Source organism: Anguilla anguilla, chromosome 2, assembly GCF_013347855.1.
Source record: "Anguilla anguilla isolate fAngAng1 chromosome 2, fAngAng1.pri, whole genome shotgun sequence".
Taxonomy (NCBI): Eukaryota; Metazoa; Chordata; class Actinopteri; order Anguilliformes; family Anguillidae; genus Anguilla; species Anguilla anguilla.
This window is the reverse complement of record NC_049202.1, coordinates 61040539-61056802: the sequence shown is the minus strand read 5'-3', so window position 1 is coordinate 61056802 and position 16264 is coordinate 61040539. Positions and strand designations below refer to the sequence as shown.

General features: G+C 45.2%; 1 protein-coding gene across 1 annotated transcript; it reads left to right on the top strand.

Annotated features, from left to right (window-relative positions):
• The first annotated feature begins 3352 nt into the window (after positions 1-3352).
• On the top strand, positions 3353-14137 carry LOC118220102 (splicing factor 3A subunit 2-like). Its single transcript, XM_035403720.1, has 6 exons — positions 3353-3402; positions 3814-3882; positions 5053-5145; positions 5887-5979; positions 6341-6409; positions 13648-14137. Exons 2-6 carry the CDS (start codon positions 3879-3881, stop codon positions 13761-13763), a joined length of 375 nt encoding a protein of 124 aa, XP_035259611.1. The 5' UTR covers positions 3353-3402; positions 3814-3878; the 3' UTR covers positions 13764-14137.
• Positions 14138-16264: the final 2127 nt, after the last annotated feature.

Here is a 16264-nt window from a genome sequence, read left to right as displayed (position 1 = left end):
ATCTGGACTCAAGGAGTTTTGTGTTCTTCCACTTCATTTTGTGGAGTATTTAATTACTTAATAAAATATTAATTAATAACTTTTTACCTTGTAATTCAGTTGAAACATGTATATTAATTATTGTTTCTGAGATTAATTTGTGATAAAGATGATAAGAATTGCTTCTTGAAAGTTCTGGAAAATTAGGCGAATGAGAAATAGTCATCAGTCATTCTTTCTTGTGTTGTTGTAGGAGGGCGAGGTAATGATTTTGACAGCCCGGAGGTTTGGGAAATGACACCATCCCGTCAGCAGGAAGCGCATTGGGTTCTAGTAAACCAGGACACACCCATTACAATCAGCTGGCTCTGTTTTTAGTTTCTCCTCTGGGCCATGTTCCGGGCATCTGCCGATGCTGCAATGAAAGTGAAAGGGATTTGCATGCTGGGACTCTGATTGGCTGGCTGGCCCAAGTCAAACTTGTTGAGCAGGAAGGAGTGTACCCCCGAGAGAAGACATAGGAGAGCAATGTGACTATACCTGACTGTTTGTGTGGTGGCAGCCACTCGCGGCAAAGCAAGAAAAGAGAGAGGGAGAGAGAGAACGAGAGATAGGAAGGGAGAGCCCGGAGACGGACAGCGAGCGAGTCGTGCCAGGTCAAGAAGAAGGCTAAGGTAAGACCTGCAGCCCTCTCGCCCCTCTCCTCCATCCCAGCTTGCCCACGTCTCCCTGTGGGTGCGCAGAACTGGCAGCCCAAATGGAATTCCATTGGTTAATGATTGAAAACCAACGCTGCTGAAAGGAGATGGGGTGGCAGGAAGGGTAGGGGGAGGTGGGGGTTGGGGTATGGGGGGTGGTGGCGAACCTGGCACTGGAAATGCCAGAGGCCTAGATTGAATCTGCTGTCATTTATTGTAATTGCAGTCACTCCGAACGCTGCAGATAAAGCATTATTCCAGCTTTTCAGGATTACCACTCACTGTCTGATAATGGCAACATGAAAATAAATTGCCCGACCCAACAGTTAATTTTTAAAAAATTAAACAATAAGAATTTTTAATAAATAGCTGTCACATAAGAGACCAGTGACCCATATCAGGCTGATGTTTAATGGTGTTTTAACCCTCGGGAGATAAATACTGTTGAACCGATACTTTCAGAAGATTTGTTGGCTGTGTGTGTGTACGCGTGAGTGTGTGTGGGCCTACATGCATATGCAGGTGAATACATGAGTTTTACAAGGTCCCATGAGATTACCACTGATGAAGCTTCTCTTGAGAAAAAAAAAAAAAAATCCAACTGCAGGCAGAACCAGGAATTGGTCCACAGACCAGCCTGTTCACATTTCCTACGTTTCTCACTCATGCATTCCCAACAACATTGTTGTATGATGTATGCCTTCCTGTCGTTCTTGCTCACTCTTTTTCTTCCACTCTCTCTACCTCTTTCTTTCCCCACTTAGCCTGTTTGTCGCTCTCTCCCCTCCCTTACTTCAGTTAATTTTGACAGTGCCTGCCTGTTGGTTTAAATTGGGCTGCCACCATGTGCTAAACAGTAAACCTGAATCATAGTATTTTGGATGAGGGTAACTTTAATCCACAAGCATTTCTTACAGTCAGAGCAGATCATTTTCAAGATCCAAAAACTTTAAGTCGGGAGGGTGAGGGTGTTTTAAAAAAAATTATCTATTTTATCTTGAACATTGCTATCTATGTATAATAAACAGGTTGTACAGTGATTTTTTTAAAATGATCCTCAAATTATGGAAAACTTGGGGATGTGTTTTTGGTCATGCAGTGTATGCAGTGGTCCTAGAGAGGTTTTTTTTATGATTGAGCGAACACCCAGACTTGAATCACAACAAAATAATTATTTGTTTCTTTGAGCCAATCATCAGTAGGTGTCTGATATTTGTGTTGTTCATTCTTCATAATAGCCCATTTATGTATTTTCCACAGCTGTGGGCAATATTGCAAGATTCAAAGAGAAAGTATTTAATTTCTTAATTTCAATGAAAATTCTAGCGAGCTTCTTCAGCATTAGTAAATTCATACAGAAATTTCATCTATGGTTTTTAAAAATATTATTAGCCTGTGTGGCAAAAATGTGTCATGATCAGAATGCCAAAATAGTATTTGTAGCTTAATTCCATACTTCCATTTTCCAGACAAACGTGGAGCTTTCACCAATAGTGGCAGACCTGGTCTACAAAATAATATTTTAAAAATATTATTAGCCTGTGTGGCAAAAATGTGTCATGATCAGAATGCCAAAATAGTATTTGTAGCTTAATTCCATACTTCCATTTTCCAGACAAACGTGGAGCTTTCACCAATAGTGGCAGACCTGGTCTACAACATCTCCATACAAACGAGTACAAATGCTGAATCTCTTAAGCACCAGTGCAAGTTAACTATGCTTACCAAGAACAAACAACAAATACAATGTACCAAAGTGCAAATTCTGAGTACATTACAGATTCATAACAAGTCTGAAGTAGAGAACTATAAACCCATAAAAATGTTACCAAAAACCATGAAATACCGTAATTAAAATTATTATACAAGGTAGGAGTTTGAAGGGGTGGGGATGGTAGGGGGAACCAAGGTTCAGTCTGGATACGTTGGTCTTTAGTCACCATGGTCACGATGGTCCACAATTCTGTTGTCCCCTTGATCTGGCCCAGCAATGGCCCACACATAACTGACTTTCAGTCGGTCTGCATACAGAAATGAATGACGGTTCATGGGTAGCCCAGATCCGGTTGTCAGATCTGGACCATTTATATTGGCCGTGACTTTTAGAAAAATGGCCCAAAAAATGGCCATGAACCGTGATTCAGTTCCTTATGTGGGCCGAGTGAAAAAGAGTCATGTGGACCGTCGCTGGGCCAGACCAAACGTGCGATGTGGGTCCTAACTGCTGTGTGAAGTTTGTTCCACCACTAGGGGGAGCCTTGGCAGAACCTCGGATCAGACGCTTGGCAGAAGCACAGAAAATGTGCTGTTTATGATGTGAGGATATTGCAGTACCCTGTACTGGACACATACAGTAGCAGCCACAAATGCAACATGCAGGAACAGTTGTCTTTTGGAAGGGAAGGGTAGGGGTCTCGCCCGTGCCCCCCTACCCCCACTTCCAGAGAGTGCCCAGCAGCCATTGACACCCCAGGGGTGGTTGTTTGTGCTTCTTACAGTGACATGGCGCTGGTCCCATTCCCCCAGCCTAGCTTCAATGCCACCCCATACCCCCCTCCCCAGCCTGAGATCCAGACCCCCCCATACCCCCCTCACCAGCCTGGGATCCAGACCCCCCCATACCCCCCTCACCAGCCTGAGATCCAGACCCCCCCATACCCCCCTCCCCAGCCTGGGATCCAGACCCCCCCATACCCCCCTCACCAGCCTGGCCCGTACAAGGGAGGTGAGTGACACCCCTACACGCCCTGCTCAATTGGGGGATGTGTGCCTGGTGCTCCCGTGCATACCAAGTGCACTCATGATTACAGTCTTACACTACGTCCACCTGAGCCAGCCAGAGTAGATGAAGACTGAACCTTTAGCCCTTTCAAGAGTAGGATTTTAGGGATTGTTTTTTTTTTATTAATCTAAGACCGTGTTCTAGTAGGCTACTCCATTGCTTTCTATTACCAGTAGTGTTTTTGTCATCAGCATTTGAATTGTCAGTTAAGAACAATCTAGTCACATATTTGTGATCTTACATCTCAGCTGGCAGAACCTGTCACCTGTTCCATCTCACCTGACTCCCTGCCCCCCCCCCCCCCTTCCCCCCAACCCCCCACCCCAAAACCCACCCTTTCTCTCCTGACATAAGGTCCTGCCCCTGGAGGGTACTCATCTCCACTCCAGATCTACACTGTACAGTTTGGATTCCAGCAAATGGGTGAGTTACGTCCCATTCCTCAATCCTGTCTGTATACTCCCATCTTCCCTACACATGCATACCTGTGCATTCACACATTCACACAAACACAAAAACACACACACTCATATGCACACATATGCATACACCCAGACTCACGGGCACACACACATGTGCACTCATACACATACATACATGCATACACATGCAGTCACTCACACATACACAAATCCACACACATAATCATACATACATTAGTACAAATAAACCTTCAAGGTGAATGTATATTTCTGCAAGGAAATATACATTCTACTGTGTGTTCTAATTATTCATTGGCAGCTAGCTTCCTCTTGAGGTTAACATCAGTATGTGGCCTATTTTAATATTATAGCTTAAGGTTACAAAAGACACTTGATAAGAACATTGGGTATTTTAATTATTCCTAAGTTTATTAAAATACGCTTTGTGATGAGACTATTAAATAGTTTTATTTTTAAGATAAGACGATTGATGTGAATGTCTCGGATTTCTTTCTTCGTTAGCCTTGAGAGATATACGGCTGTAAGTACTATCATTAATAAGTTGATTGTTAAATTTTAAGAAATAATTGTCTGTAATTTAATGTGTGTTAAACGTAAAAAAATTAGAAGGTGTGTCATTCTTACAACCTCCCATCCACCGCTAGTCTTTATGAATGCTAGTAATAATATGCTAATTCCAATATATTTTTGTAAGCGTAGATATAAGAAAAAAAAGAAACAAACAATGCAAGTTCATAACAAACTTTATTTCAGTTATTTCTGTGCAGTTTTATAAGTATTGTGCCAGTAAATTACCTAAACTTCATTTTACGAGTCTGGAACTTTATTGCAGCTGTTCAATGACTACAAATGAACCTGGAAGGACAGCAGAATATTCTGCTTATATTGATAACATGGACGCCGATTCTCTATGGCAAAGGAGCGTTTTGCTCAGACTCAAACAGGCTGTTTTAGTGGGAGAGGTTGAGGCTTTTATTTGCCTCAAATGCAGGAGAAATGCAATGAGACAAAACATGTATTGGCCATTGTGTCAGGTCCTTCATGACATCATGAAGGACCTGGACCCAGTAGCTCAGAGCCCAGTAATAAATTGAATGTCACCCATTCAATCCATACATTTGTGTTGATGGAAATGTTCTCACCCTGGGAGTCAACACGGCCGTCAGGATGCAAGGTCCTGCCCCTGGAGGGTACCCATCTGTACCCCAGTACTACCCTGGACAGCCTGGACCCCAGAAAATGGGTGAGTTATGTCCCATTCCTCAATCCTGTCTGTATACTCCCATCTTCCCTACACATGCATACCTGTGCATTCATACATTCACACACACACACACAAAAACACACACACTCATATGCACACATATGCATACACACAGACTCATGGGCACACACACATGTGCACTCATACACACATAAACACACGCACTCACACACACACACACACACACAAACACACATACCTAAAACACACATACATACATGCATACACATGCAGTCACAAACACATACACAAATCCACACACATAATCATACATACATTAGTACAAATAAACCTTCAAGGTGAATGTATATTTCTGCAAGGAAATAACTTTGCCATTCTACTGTGTTCTCAATTATTCGTGGCAGCTACCTCTTGTGGTTAACATTAGTATGTGGCCTATTTTAATATATAGCCTAAGGTTACAAAAGACACTTGATAAGAACCTTGGGTATTTTAATTATTGCTAAGTTTATTAAAATACACTTTGTGATGAGACTATTAAATAGTTTCATTTTTAAGATAAGACGATTGATGTGAATGTCTCGGATTTCTTTCTTCGTTAGCCTTGAGAGATATACGGCTGTAAGTACTATCATTAATAAGTTTATTGTTAAATTTTAAGAAAATTTAAGACCCAGTAGCTCAGAGCCCAGTAATAAATTGAATGTCACCCATTCAATCCATACATTGGTGTTGATGGAAATGTTCTCACCCTGGGAGTCAACACGGCCGTCAGGATGCAAGGTCCTGCCCCTGGAGGGTACCCATCTGTACCCCAGTACTACCCTGGACAGCCCGGACCCCAGAAAATGGGTGAGTTATGTCCCATTCTTCAACACTCAGCTCACATACACATTTATACACACATACATACACACACACACACGCACCTACATGCAAACACATGAACCCACACAGACACACAGCGCTCCCATGCATGCCAAGTGCACTTGAGATTCCAGTCTTAAACAGTCTTTTTGGAATGTTTTTTCAAAATTCAAAATCAATGTTCTAGAACTCCATTGCTTTCAGTTACCAGCGGCGATTGTTATATCAGCATTCAAATTTTCAGTTAAGAACAATATATGTGATCGTACACCTTACTTGGCACAAATTCTCACCCGTTCTATCTGTGTCCCCCTGTCCAAACTCACCCTGTCTCTCCTGATACAAGGTCCTGCTCCTGGAGTATATGCACCCTCACCCCAGTGCATCACTGAACAGCCTGCACCTCAGAATGTGGGTGAGTTACATCCCATTCCTCAACCCTGAACTCACATACACATACTGTATATACACACATGCACACACACACACACACACACACACATGCACATGCACACACACACAAACACGTTGATACACAAGTGATATGTAAAATGCAAGAAGACGTTTATTTACAGCAAAGCGGGGAGTTAGAGCTTGTCCTAGAAGAGTTATAAGCAGGCATGTACTGGTATATCACAGGTTGCAGAATCTCACTGGGCTGGTAGTGCACAATGTGCACTTTCTATAACTAAAAAGTAACAAGAAGGCTACTATTAGTAATTTAACACATTATAGAAGATGTCTTTAACAAGCTGCAGACAACAGGCAATGTGGACTAAAAGATGCACATCATAAATATATATTCCGGCACCTTTCTAATATCGCTGCTTTGTGACGCATCCTGGCATCCTCATCCTTTAAACTGGTTGCCAAGCGATGGCATGCGGAGTCTCTCAGGCGCATCTTTGGATCCGTATTTCAGCCACAAGACCGTGATGTCATTATGTCCGTCTGTAGGGTAGCCAGAAACAACGCGGCAGCTACAAAACACAACGCCCAAAAAAGACTGGGACGTAACGTGAGTGTATGTGTGTGTGCGTGCGTGCGCGTGTGTGTGTGTGTCTGCATGCGTGCGTGTGCATATGTGTGTGTGTGTGTGTGTGTGTGTGCGTGCGTGTGCGCGTGAGGGTGCGTGCATATAAGAGGTCAGCAGATGAGCTTCCCCTCTCTGCTGGGGCTGTGTCTCTCTCTCCCCTCATGGCACACAGCACTACACAGGAAACTCTACTGTTTCTTCTCCCCCATTGGACCGACAGAGACCCGTATGAGCCAATAAGAAGCCTTACAGTCCTCAGCGTCCTTCGCCAAAATGTACTCCTCTCCCAAGCTCTGGCTCTTCTTCGTTCATTCTCTGGCCTTATATCTTTCTATCAAGCTCGTTTTTCCACATTTTTCTGATGAAACTTCAGGCTTCCCGAATATTTGTTTGGAAATGTTTTAACGTATGTGGACAACACGTGATGTCAAAGGATTTTTTGGTTTGAAAATTATGCTATGCAGTTTAGATTTATGTATTTCAGTTTTGGGCGAGGTGCTGGGCTTTGTGTTTCTTTTGTTGCTGTTTTTTGCCGTATTTTATTATGCTAATTTGTTATTGAAAAAGAGCTTTTAGAAGATGTACAGAGCAAAAGTGTCTATCTCTGTCTGAATCCCTCTTTTCCTTTCCTTTTTTCTTCCCTTGTTTCTTTCCCTATCTCCCCTTTTCACTGCCTCCAATTACCTGAATTCAAAAACTAGTCTTTGCACCTGCCTGTGACTGCCAAATTATGTACGACTGCCAAACTAAGCTGAGGGACTGTTATTTGTTAATATGTTAATATATATTTTTATCATTTTTAAACTATGAGCCTTCTTCATAGACGGCTTTCCGAAGGAAAGTGTTAAAGCACAAATTATTTAGCATTACCATTTACCAGCTAATTATCTGTGTTTTTTGCACATGTCATAATACTTGTATTTAGCAAAAGTAAAACAAGAAAAAAGGTTCATTAAATTATTTTATCTGCTAATGCAGTCTTGGCGTTTTTGAAAATGAGACCCGGGCTCACAGGCCTCGCGTGGCACATCGAGCAGGGGGCAGGCGGGCGGGCCCCCCGCGTCGCCGCCGATTGATGAATTCTGGGAAGAACGGCGGGTGCGCGCGCGCAGGTGGGTCGATAGCTCCGCAGGTGCAGCCGCGGCGCGCTAAACGGGCCGCCATTAATCAGGCCGGCGGCCGGGCCGACGGGGGGACGCAACCCGGACGCTTTGATTGATATCGGCCCGCCGCCCGCCCGCCCGCCCGCCGATTGAAACGTTGATCGTGAATTCACGCTTTTAGCCACGAGGACGTTAAGCCACTTGAAGTACTCACCCATCCCCCCCCCCCCCCCCCATCCCCCTTCCCTTTTTCTTTCTTTCTTTTTTTTCCTGCTGCGCTTCCTTGTGGATTGAAGAGAGAAGCCAGTCTGGAAACAAAATACTTTTTCTGTGTAATTGTGTTAGTATAAAATAAAGTAGTTTTTTTCAGTATACAGTGCATTTGCTCACCAGTTCAGTTTACTTACTTGGTCATATGTATCAAAGGTATGAATAATTTTGGAGGGAACTGTACGCACACACAGCAACACAACTGCCCAGCCCACACACACACAGGCCCGTGGAGTCCTGCTGTAGCTCCCCTACTGAAACAGAGTCCTGCTGTAGCTCCCCTACTGAAACAGAGTCCTGCTGTAACTCCCCTACTGAAACAGAGTCCTGCTGTAGCTCCCCTACTGAAACAGAGTCCTGCTGTAGCTCCCCTACTGAAACAGAGTCCTGCTGTAGTTCCCCTACTGAAAGTCCAGGTTGCCTACATCTGTTCTTTTTTATACTGTGCGATTCGGCTCAGTCCTCCAATTTAATCTAGTTTTTTTTTCTTCCTCTTTTGTTTATTTGTTTTCTCTTTTTACCATCAGCCAATCCTGTCAGGCGAGGCAGGCCTTTGAAACAGCCTCAGGGGAAGCCCTAGCAATGCCGAGGTTAGGGAATAATAACTCTTTGATCATTATGTCTTTTTAAAAGTATACCCCCCCTCCCCTCTCACACACACACACACACACACACACCAATGCTGAATAAACCTGCGGGGAAGGCATCGACCCCTTTCCCTGGCAGTTTTGGCCAGCCTCCCGCACTTCAAAGAGCATCAGCCAGTCCCCCGAGCGCGCCAAGAAATACCCCTCCGAATTCCACATCCTAATGTTTGTAATTTGCTTACATTAGTGTGCTAATGGGGAGGTTAAATACCGTTGGGAAGAGCGGTTTGAAAGTTTAGATGTGTCTTGCAGCGCGAGAAGAAAAAGGACTCGAGTGCAAGAGGGAACGGGGGAAACTGTTACGTTTTTATGAATCAAGAGATCTCCCACTTCCCCATCCTTTTCCCTTATTTCTCTCTCTTGCCCTCCCTCTCGTTTCAGCTATCTATCTCTCCCTCGCTCATCTCCCCCTCTCTCTCTCCTTTCCCATCCTCTCTCTATCTCTCCCTTTCATCGCCACGGCGACTGCCTGCGTGGGCTAGGCAACGAAAGGCAAGGGTGACATTTCCAGCAGACAGATTAGGCCCCTCTCCAATTAATTTCGCTCTCCCCACTAAATACACAATCAACCAAAGGCGAAATGTCAGCAAAACAAACGAGGATCCGCCACGCGGCTGACAATTACCGTGAAAACCGTTCAGAAATGCCAATATGTTAAGATAGAACCGCGTCTGAGGGAAGGGGTGTGGGGGGGGGGGGGTGTGTGTGGGGAAGGGGGAAGCAGTGAGGTGTGTGTGTGTGGGGGAGGAGTGTGGGGGGGTGAGGTGTGTGGGGGAAGAATGTGTGTGAGGAGGGGCGAGGCAGTGAGGTGTGTGTGTGGGGGAGTAGTGTGTGTGTGGGGGGGGTGAGGTGTTTTGGGAGGAGTGTGTGTGTGTGTGTGTGGGGGGGGTGAGGTGTGTGGAGGAGGAGTGTGTGTGTGCATGTGTGTGTGTGGGGGGGTGAGGTGTTTTGGGGAGGAGTGTGTGTGTGTGGGGGGCATGAGGTGTGTGGGGGAGGAGTGTGTGTGTGTGGGGGGCGTGAGGTGTGTGGGGGAGGAGTGTGTGTGTGTGGGGGGCGTGAGGTGTGTGTGGGGGGCGTGAGGTGTGTGGGGGAGGAGTGTGTGTGTGTGTGGTGCGTGGGGAGGAGTGTGTGTGTGTGGGGGGGGGGAGGTTAGGATGATAACACATCTCAGCTGGAGGATGGGGGGGGGGGCTCGATGGCGGTGGTGTCCGGTGGATGGCTTGTGAAAGATATTCCGGGCAGGAGAAAACAGACGGGGAGCCACAGAATCACATCGATTTGAAATGACTTTTCTCGTTTTAAGGGTTTAATGCCTCTCTTGTTCGAGGGTTTAATGTCATTGGCCTGATTCATTTTCCTCCTCTGATCTGCCACCTTTGACACCGCAGATCAGTGTTCTCCGACGTTGGCATCTTGGTTCTCGACCGATTAAGGTGACTGACAGTCCGTGCCGCATTCGTGCGATCTGGGTAGATAAAGGGGACGTGTCCCAGTCAACCCTTTCAATTTCGGAATTTCTTGGAAGTGAGTAAATCGCGGGTGAAAATTGTGCTTTAAAACACGGAGGCGTCTGGTACTGAATCCGGACCCCGGCGGCAGCATTGCAGGGCGACGCATAACGGGGTGGTAGCCTCGCACACTGAAGAGGGCCCGTTAACGGCTGAGAAGGCCGTGCCACCTTGCTCGCTCGCTGGTGTCCCCGCTGGTCAGTCAGGCACCTGCAGTCCGCAAGTTGTGCTCCGAGCGCCATCCCGCCGCTCTCGACCTGCGGAGCGCGGCAAACGAGGCTGAGGCCCCTGGGGCTTCGCCTTTCGGCAAGGCAGTGCGCCCCGTGCACTCCCCCGGATCAGCAGGAGAGGGTGCAGCTTTGGGTACATCTGCTGAGATCCAAAACTGGGGTGAAAAAGAGTCCAAGCGTTAAGCCCGTACTCCTGTCACAGACACCCTCCCCAGTAGAGCTGGACCATCTGGAAACAAGCAAGCAAGCGGGCTCAGAGGAAAAGGCCGACCCCCCAGCAGGAGGGGAGCTAGCTTCCAGCAGTGATGGTTGACTCTAGCCCAGCTTCCAGCAGTGATTGGTTGACTCTAGCCCAGCTACCAGCAGCGATTGGTTGGCTGTGGCACTGCGCTGACACATGGAGCAGCCGTTTCTCCCAGGTGACAAAACCCACTTTCACAAACCTACATTTCAAGCTGTTCTCACTGGAAAGTGTTACTGAACACGCGGACAAACACGGTCACGAACGCGCGCACACACATTCGCATGCGTACACACACACACATACACACACACACACACACACACACGCACCTACCAAACCCATCTGTTAGCGTCTCCCTGCTACACGGCGGCCTGCTGGATCGCTCGGCCGCCAAAACCGAACGTGGACGATCTGGCCTCTCTCCACGCTGCCTGGCTGGCTCGGCTGTTTTCAGAGCGGAGAAAATGCAGGAGCGCGAGCAACCTTCCACATAACATCTCCACCCCTGTGCTGCTGGGAATTAAAATAGAACGCCCCCCCCCCCCCCCCCCCCGCGCGCGGGTCTATTTGCTAATTGCCATTTCTAAAGCACACATTCAATCTGTTTAATTTTTATACCCCCGGATAGCTCTTGTGCCACGATTCCTATTTCACCTCCTGCCTTTCTCCTTTTAAAAAATTAAATTGGGACCACTTCAGTTCAGAACACTCTTTTGGCTGGATTCAGGCTACTTATTTTCATAAGTAGCTTGTACTTCTTTTTTGGCTGTGTTTTATGTGCTGTTAATTTCTGAATTCTAGTAAAAAATTATTTAAATGGTGTCTGACGTGCTCAGCTGAATATTTCGGACCAGGCACTCATAATTTATTTGAAATTACTTACATTTATTTAAATAATTGCTGGCAATTTTATTAGGTGGTTTTAACTGGAACTAATGAAGTTGACCAAACACAATTTCTTAAGGTAATAAAATGACCTTTCCTAGGTTAATTCAATATGCATCTACAGGGAATCGTTTATGCTAATTTAACTTGCAGAGCAGGCTGTGAAAAATGTTTTTTGTATTTTTTTTTGTGGAACACCGTGAATGGGGTGTGTGAGCTTGCTGATGTGATGGTTGAGTGTGATATTAATGCATGTTATATAGATGCAGCCTGTTAACAGTGTACCACTGGGGGACAATTTATTAGCAAGTGTTTCTGCTTAAGAATAACATCATATTTCTGTCTTAGGTCTTGATCACAGTACTTTATGCAGCCGTGGATTACATAAATGATTTGTGATTTTATTAATGGCAACGCTTACTGGTAGAGTAACATGCTCTGGGACTGTGCACTTTGTTTATGTCTCTCTCAAGAGCTATCACATCAAAAGACCCAGACATCCCAACCAGAGGGCCATCTCGCACACACACACATACACACATACACACACACACACAAACATGCATGCACGCACACACATACACATATACATGTACACCACATACACACACAAACATGCATGTATGCACGCACGCACACATGCACACACATACACACATATGCACTCTCATACAAACACATATATTCACACATGCAGTCATTGCACACACGAATACACACACACACACATGCATGCACACACACACACACACACACATGCATGCACACACACACACACACACACACAAATACACAAAATTACCTGCTTTACAAATATGTACAAATGCAAACAAAATGAAACTGATCACATACAAACGCTCAGTACCCAGAGATGCATACTAGAACATGAGTCGGAGTCCCTGGTCCTGGAGAGCTGCAGGGCCTGCTGGTCTTTACCGTCACTTTGAACTTATGACTGTGAAATTTTTTTTGCGAAACATGCATTGTTCAGCGTGATATTAAAAATCCAGAGTCGTGTTCTTGCGCAGGGGGGTCTGCAGTCCTCTGAGTCTTTCACAGGCTGACGACTACGTACGAATTCAATTCGACTGACTCTGCAGTCGGCAACCCGTAAAAGGCACGCTCGCGAAGTCCAGTTACGAACGCGCGCTCGCGCTCGCTTAGATACGAACGCGCAGCGACGCTCGCTTAGATACGAACGCGCAGCGACGCTCGCTTAGATACGAACGAGCAGCGACGCTCGCTTAGATACGAACGCACGCTCGCGCTCGCTTAGATACGAATACACGCTCGCGCTCGCTTAGATACGAACGCACGCTCGTGCTCGCTTAGATACGAACGCGCAGCGACGCTCGCGCTCTCCCGTCCCGCCACCGCCTCCGCCTCCGCCGCCGTCGTCGCCGCCGCGGCGGCGGCAATCGCTCATTACCCGCCTCTTTTATCGCCGCGACGCGGAGAGCGGGAGAGTTCACCTTTCGGAGCGGGCCCCGAATTAACATCTGTTTTCTGGTCCGATAACGGCGCCGGCCTTTTTCCGCGGCGGAGAAATACCGAGTCAGTCACAGTGTATTATTTATGGCAGGCCGGGCTCCCGGGGGGAGAGGCGGGCGGTGACATAAAAGGTTATTTTATAATTATTCCCTGAGCAGGATAATAAATCAAAGGCCGCTGAGTCCCCAGAGCACAAAGAACTTTTTTTTAACTCCACCCCCCCCCTCCTCCATTCGCAGGTCTTTCGAGTGTCCAGCCCATTGGTCACGGGAACTCTGGGATCAGAAAGGAGAACAGTTCCCAGGGCACGAAGATGCGTTTTGGTACTTGGGGTTGTTGTAATTGTTTTAATTGAGTTAATCAAAGGATTGCTTGCTCATGCACTCTTTCTCTTCTCTCTCTCTCTCCCTTTGTCAAGAGTGGTTTGTGATTCAAACACTGGTCCACTAGGGAGCTAGAGTAGTGTGTATGTGTGTGTGTGCGTGCACATGTGTGCGTGTGCATTTCAGAAAGATGCATCTCTCCGCCACCTTTCAACCTGATCTGCCTCAGAAGATGGTGCCGCCAGTAAATGCTGCCTCTGTGTTCTGAGCTGATTAGAATTTCTCAGAGACAAAAGAAACCTTGGGAACATCATTATTCCCCCTTGGAGGACCGCAGGTCAAAACCAATCACCGAAAAAGCGTCAGCAATGCCACCAGCACAGGAAGCCAAGAGCACAAAAAGAACGAAAAAAAAAGGAGTGAATCAGAACAGCACTTATTAGACATTTGGACTGTCAGTCATTCTTTTGAAATGCGAAGTCGCTTCCTTCATAATAAATCAAAATCGCCGGCTCAACGGCCCAATGATTTCAGAAATGGCACCGCTATTTATGCAATAACCGTATGTATGACAAGCTGACAGGTATTTAAGAATGGAAATCATCACCTTGGGGATTTGTAAGGACTCCAGAGGGGGCTCTGACTAAAGACGGGAAAGCTTAGAATTCAATTGTGAGATTGTGGGTAGTGTAGTCAGATCATTTAAGGTCCTTAAGCATCATTATGAGCCCAAACACAATAGAGGATGCAGATGTGTTCTCCACACCCCTCCCTGTTTCTTTCACATCCCACAGTCAGTGTCCCTGTAGACGGAGAACAAGCCCACACACACACATACACACACACATGCACACACACGCACACACACGCTCACACACATACACACACACATACACACATACATGCACACACACGCACACACACGCTCACACACATACACACACACATACACACACATACACATGCACATACACATACACACACACTCACACACTAAACACAATCATATGCACATACATACACACATATGTACATGCACACACACACATGCCTATGCAAACACACACATACACACATGCACAGAGAGAGAAAAAGGGAGAGAAAGCTGTATAGTACCAGGTAAACAAGCCTGTTTGTATATCTGTATAACTGCTTTACAGTTGTTTTTATTTGTGTGTGAGATGACAGTCCATGTAGTCTAAGTAATTTTTGTTTTTTAACTCCTCCTCTTAGAAAAACAGGTTTTCAAGATTTTCTTTTGTTTACATATAACTGAATATTTTATTGAAATGATGCGTGAACAGAGACAGACAACACGGCCCTAAACAAATTTATATTTCTGTAATAAAGTTATAAAAGCAATTAAAACCAAAAGTGAATGGGTTAAAGAAAGTGATTTCCCATTGATATTACTTATTCATAAGTATAAATAATGAATGTCTGGAATAACTTTATGACCTACCCACTGGGAGAGAAAAATTAATCAGGACCCCCCTATTTGTTTTTGTCACAATGAGCTGGGAAGGTAATGGAAGGCAATGAAACCATCTAAATATAACCTAATGAATAAATATATTATTTAATAATAAATTGTACAATTGTATCACTTTTATATTATATTGTAAATGAAATTATATATATACAATATCATATAAAGAATTTTATTCCAGCCATTTTTTGTGTTGTCATATGTTTAAACACACACACACATGCACAGGCACACGCACATAGGCACACATGCGTGCGCACACCCACACAAAGGCACACACACACACACACACACACATGCACAGGCACAGGCACACATGCGTGCGCACACCCACACAAAGGCACACACACACACACACACACACACACACACTAATTGCACTTACAGAAGTTTACAGGAGAAATGGCCTCACTTTACATTAAGTGGTGATAATATATGTTTTACAACACTGTAGCTACCGTGTACCTACTGTACATGTTGTTACATTGTACTTACAATTATAAAAAATGTATTTCTGAAATATCGCATTTGAATGTTGAATTTTGAAAATAAATTACCTCCATAATAACACAAATTCATACAGTGATTATGGGATTGAGGGGTTGGTGAAACCCTCATGCAAATTTAATTGCAACATTACGATGCCAAAGAAATGATTTCGACAAGCAATAGCAAAAATGTTCCATCTCAAGCTTATAAAAACGAATCAAGCTACAGTTGGCATATACCGTATTACTCCCACTGTAAAATCATAAGCAATAACACATATATTTCACTTTTTCTTGTTTGTTGATTAACTGTGACCGAAAATACATTAGCTGTGAGGTGTATTTTGGTAACGGTAATGAAGTGATCGTGGCAGCGGGTCTTCGCAGTTCTCAGAGCAGAGCAGCACGTGACATATCTGACAACGTCTGACCTGCTGAGAAGGAGAAGAAGAAAAAAAGCTTCAGCACCACAGCACGCAACGTAGAGAGGAGGGAGAGGGGACGGGAGGGGTACCTTACAAAAACAGGCACGCGATCCCTGTCTGTCTGCGCCTGC

Bases quoted from the DNA above. Each gene is read 5' to 3' on its own strand.
- LOC118220102 (XM_035403720.1), top strand. The intron at 5,146-5,886 runs GTGAGTTATGTC...TCACCCTGGGAG, and splicing joins GCCTGGACCCCAGAAAATGG to TCAACACGGCCGTCAGGATG. The intron at 5,980-6,340 runs GTGAGTTATGTC...TCCTGATACAAG, and splicing joins GCCCGGACCCCAGAAAATGG to GTCCTGCTCCTGGAGTATAT.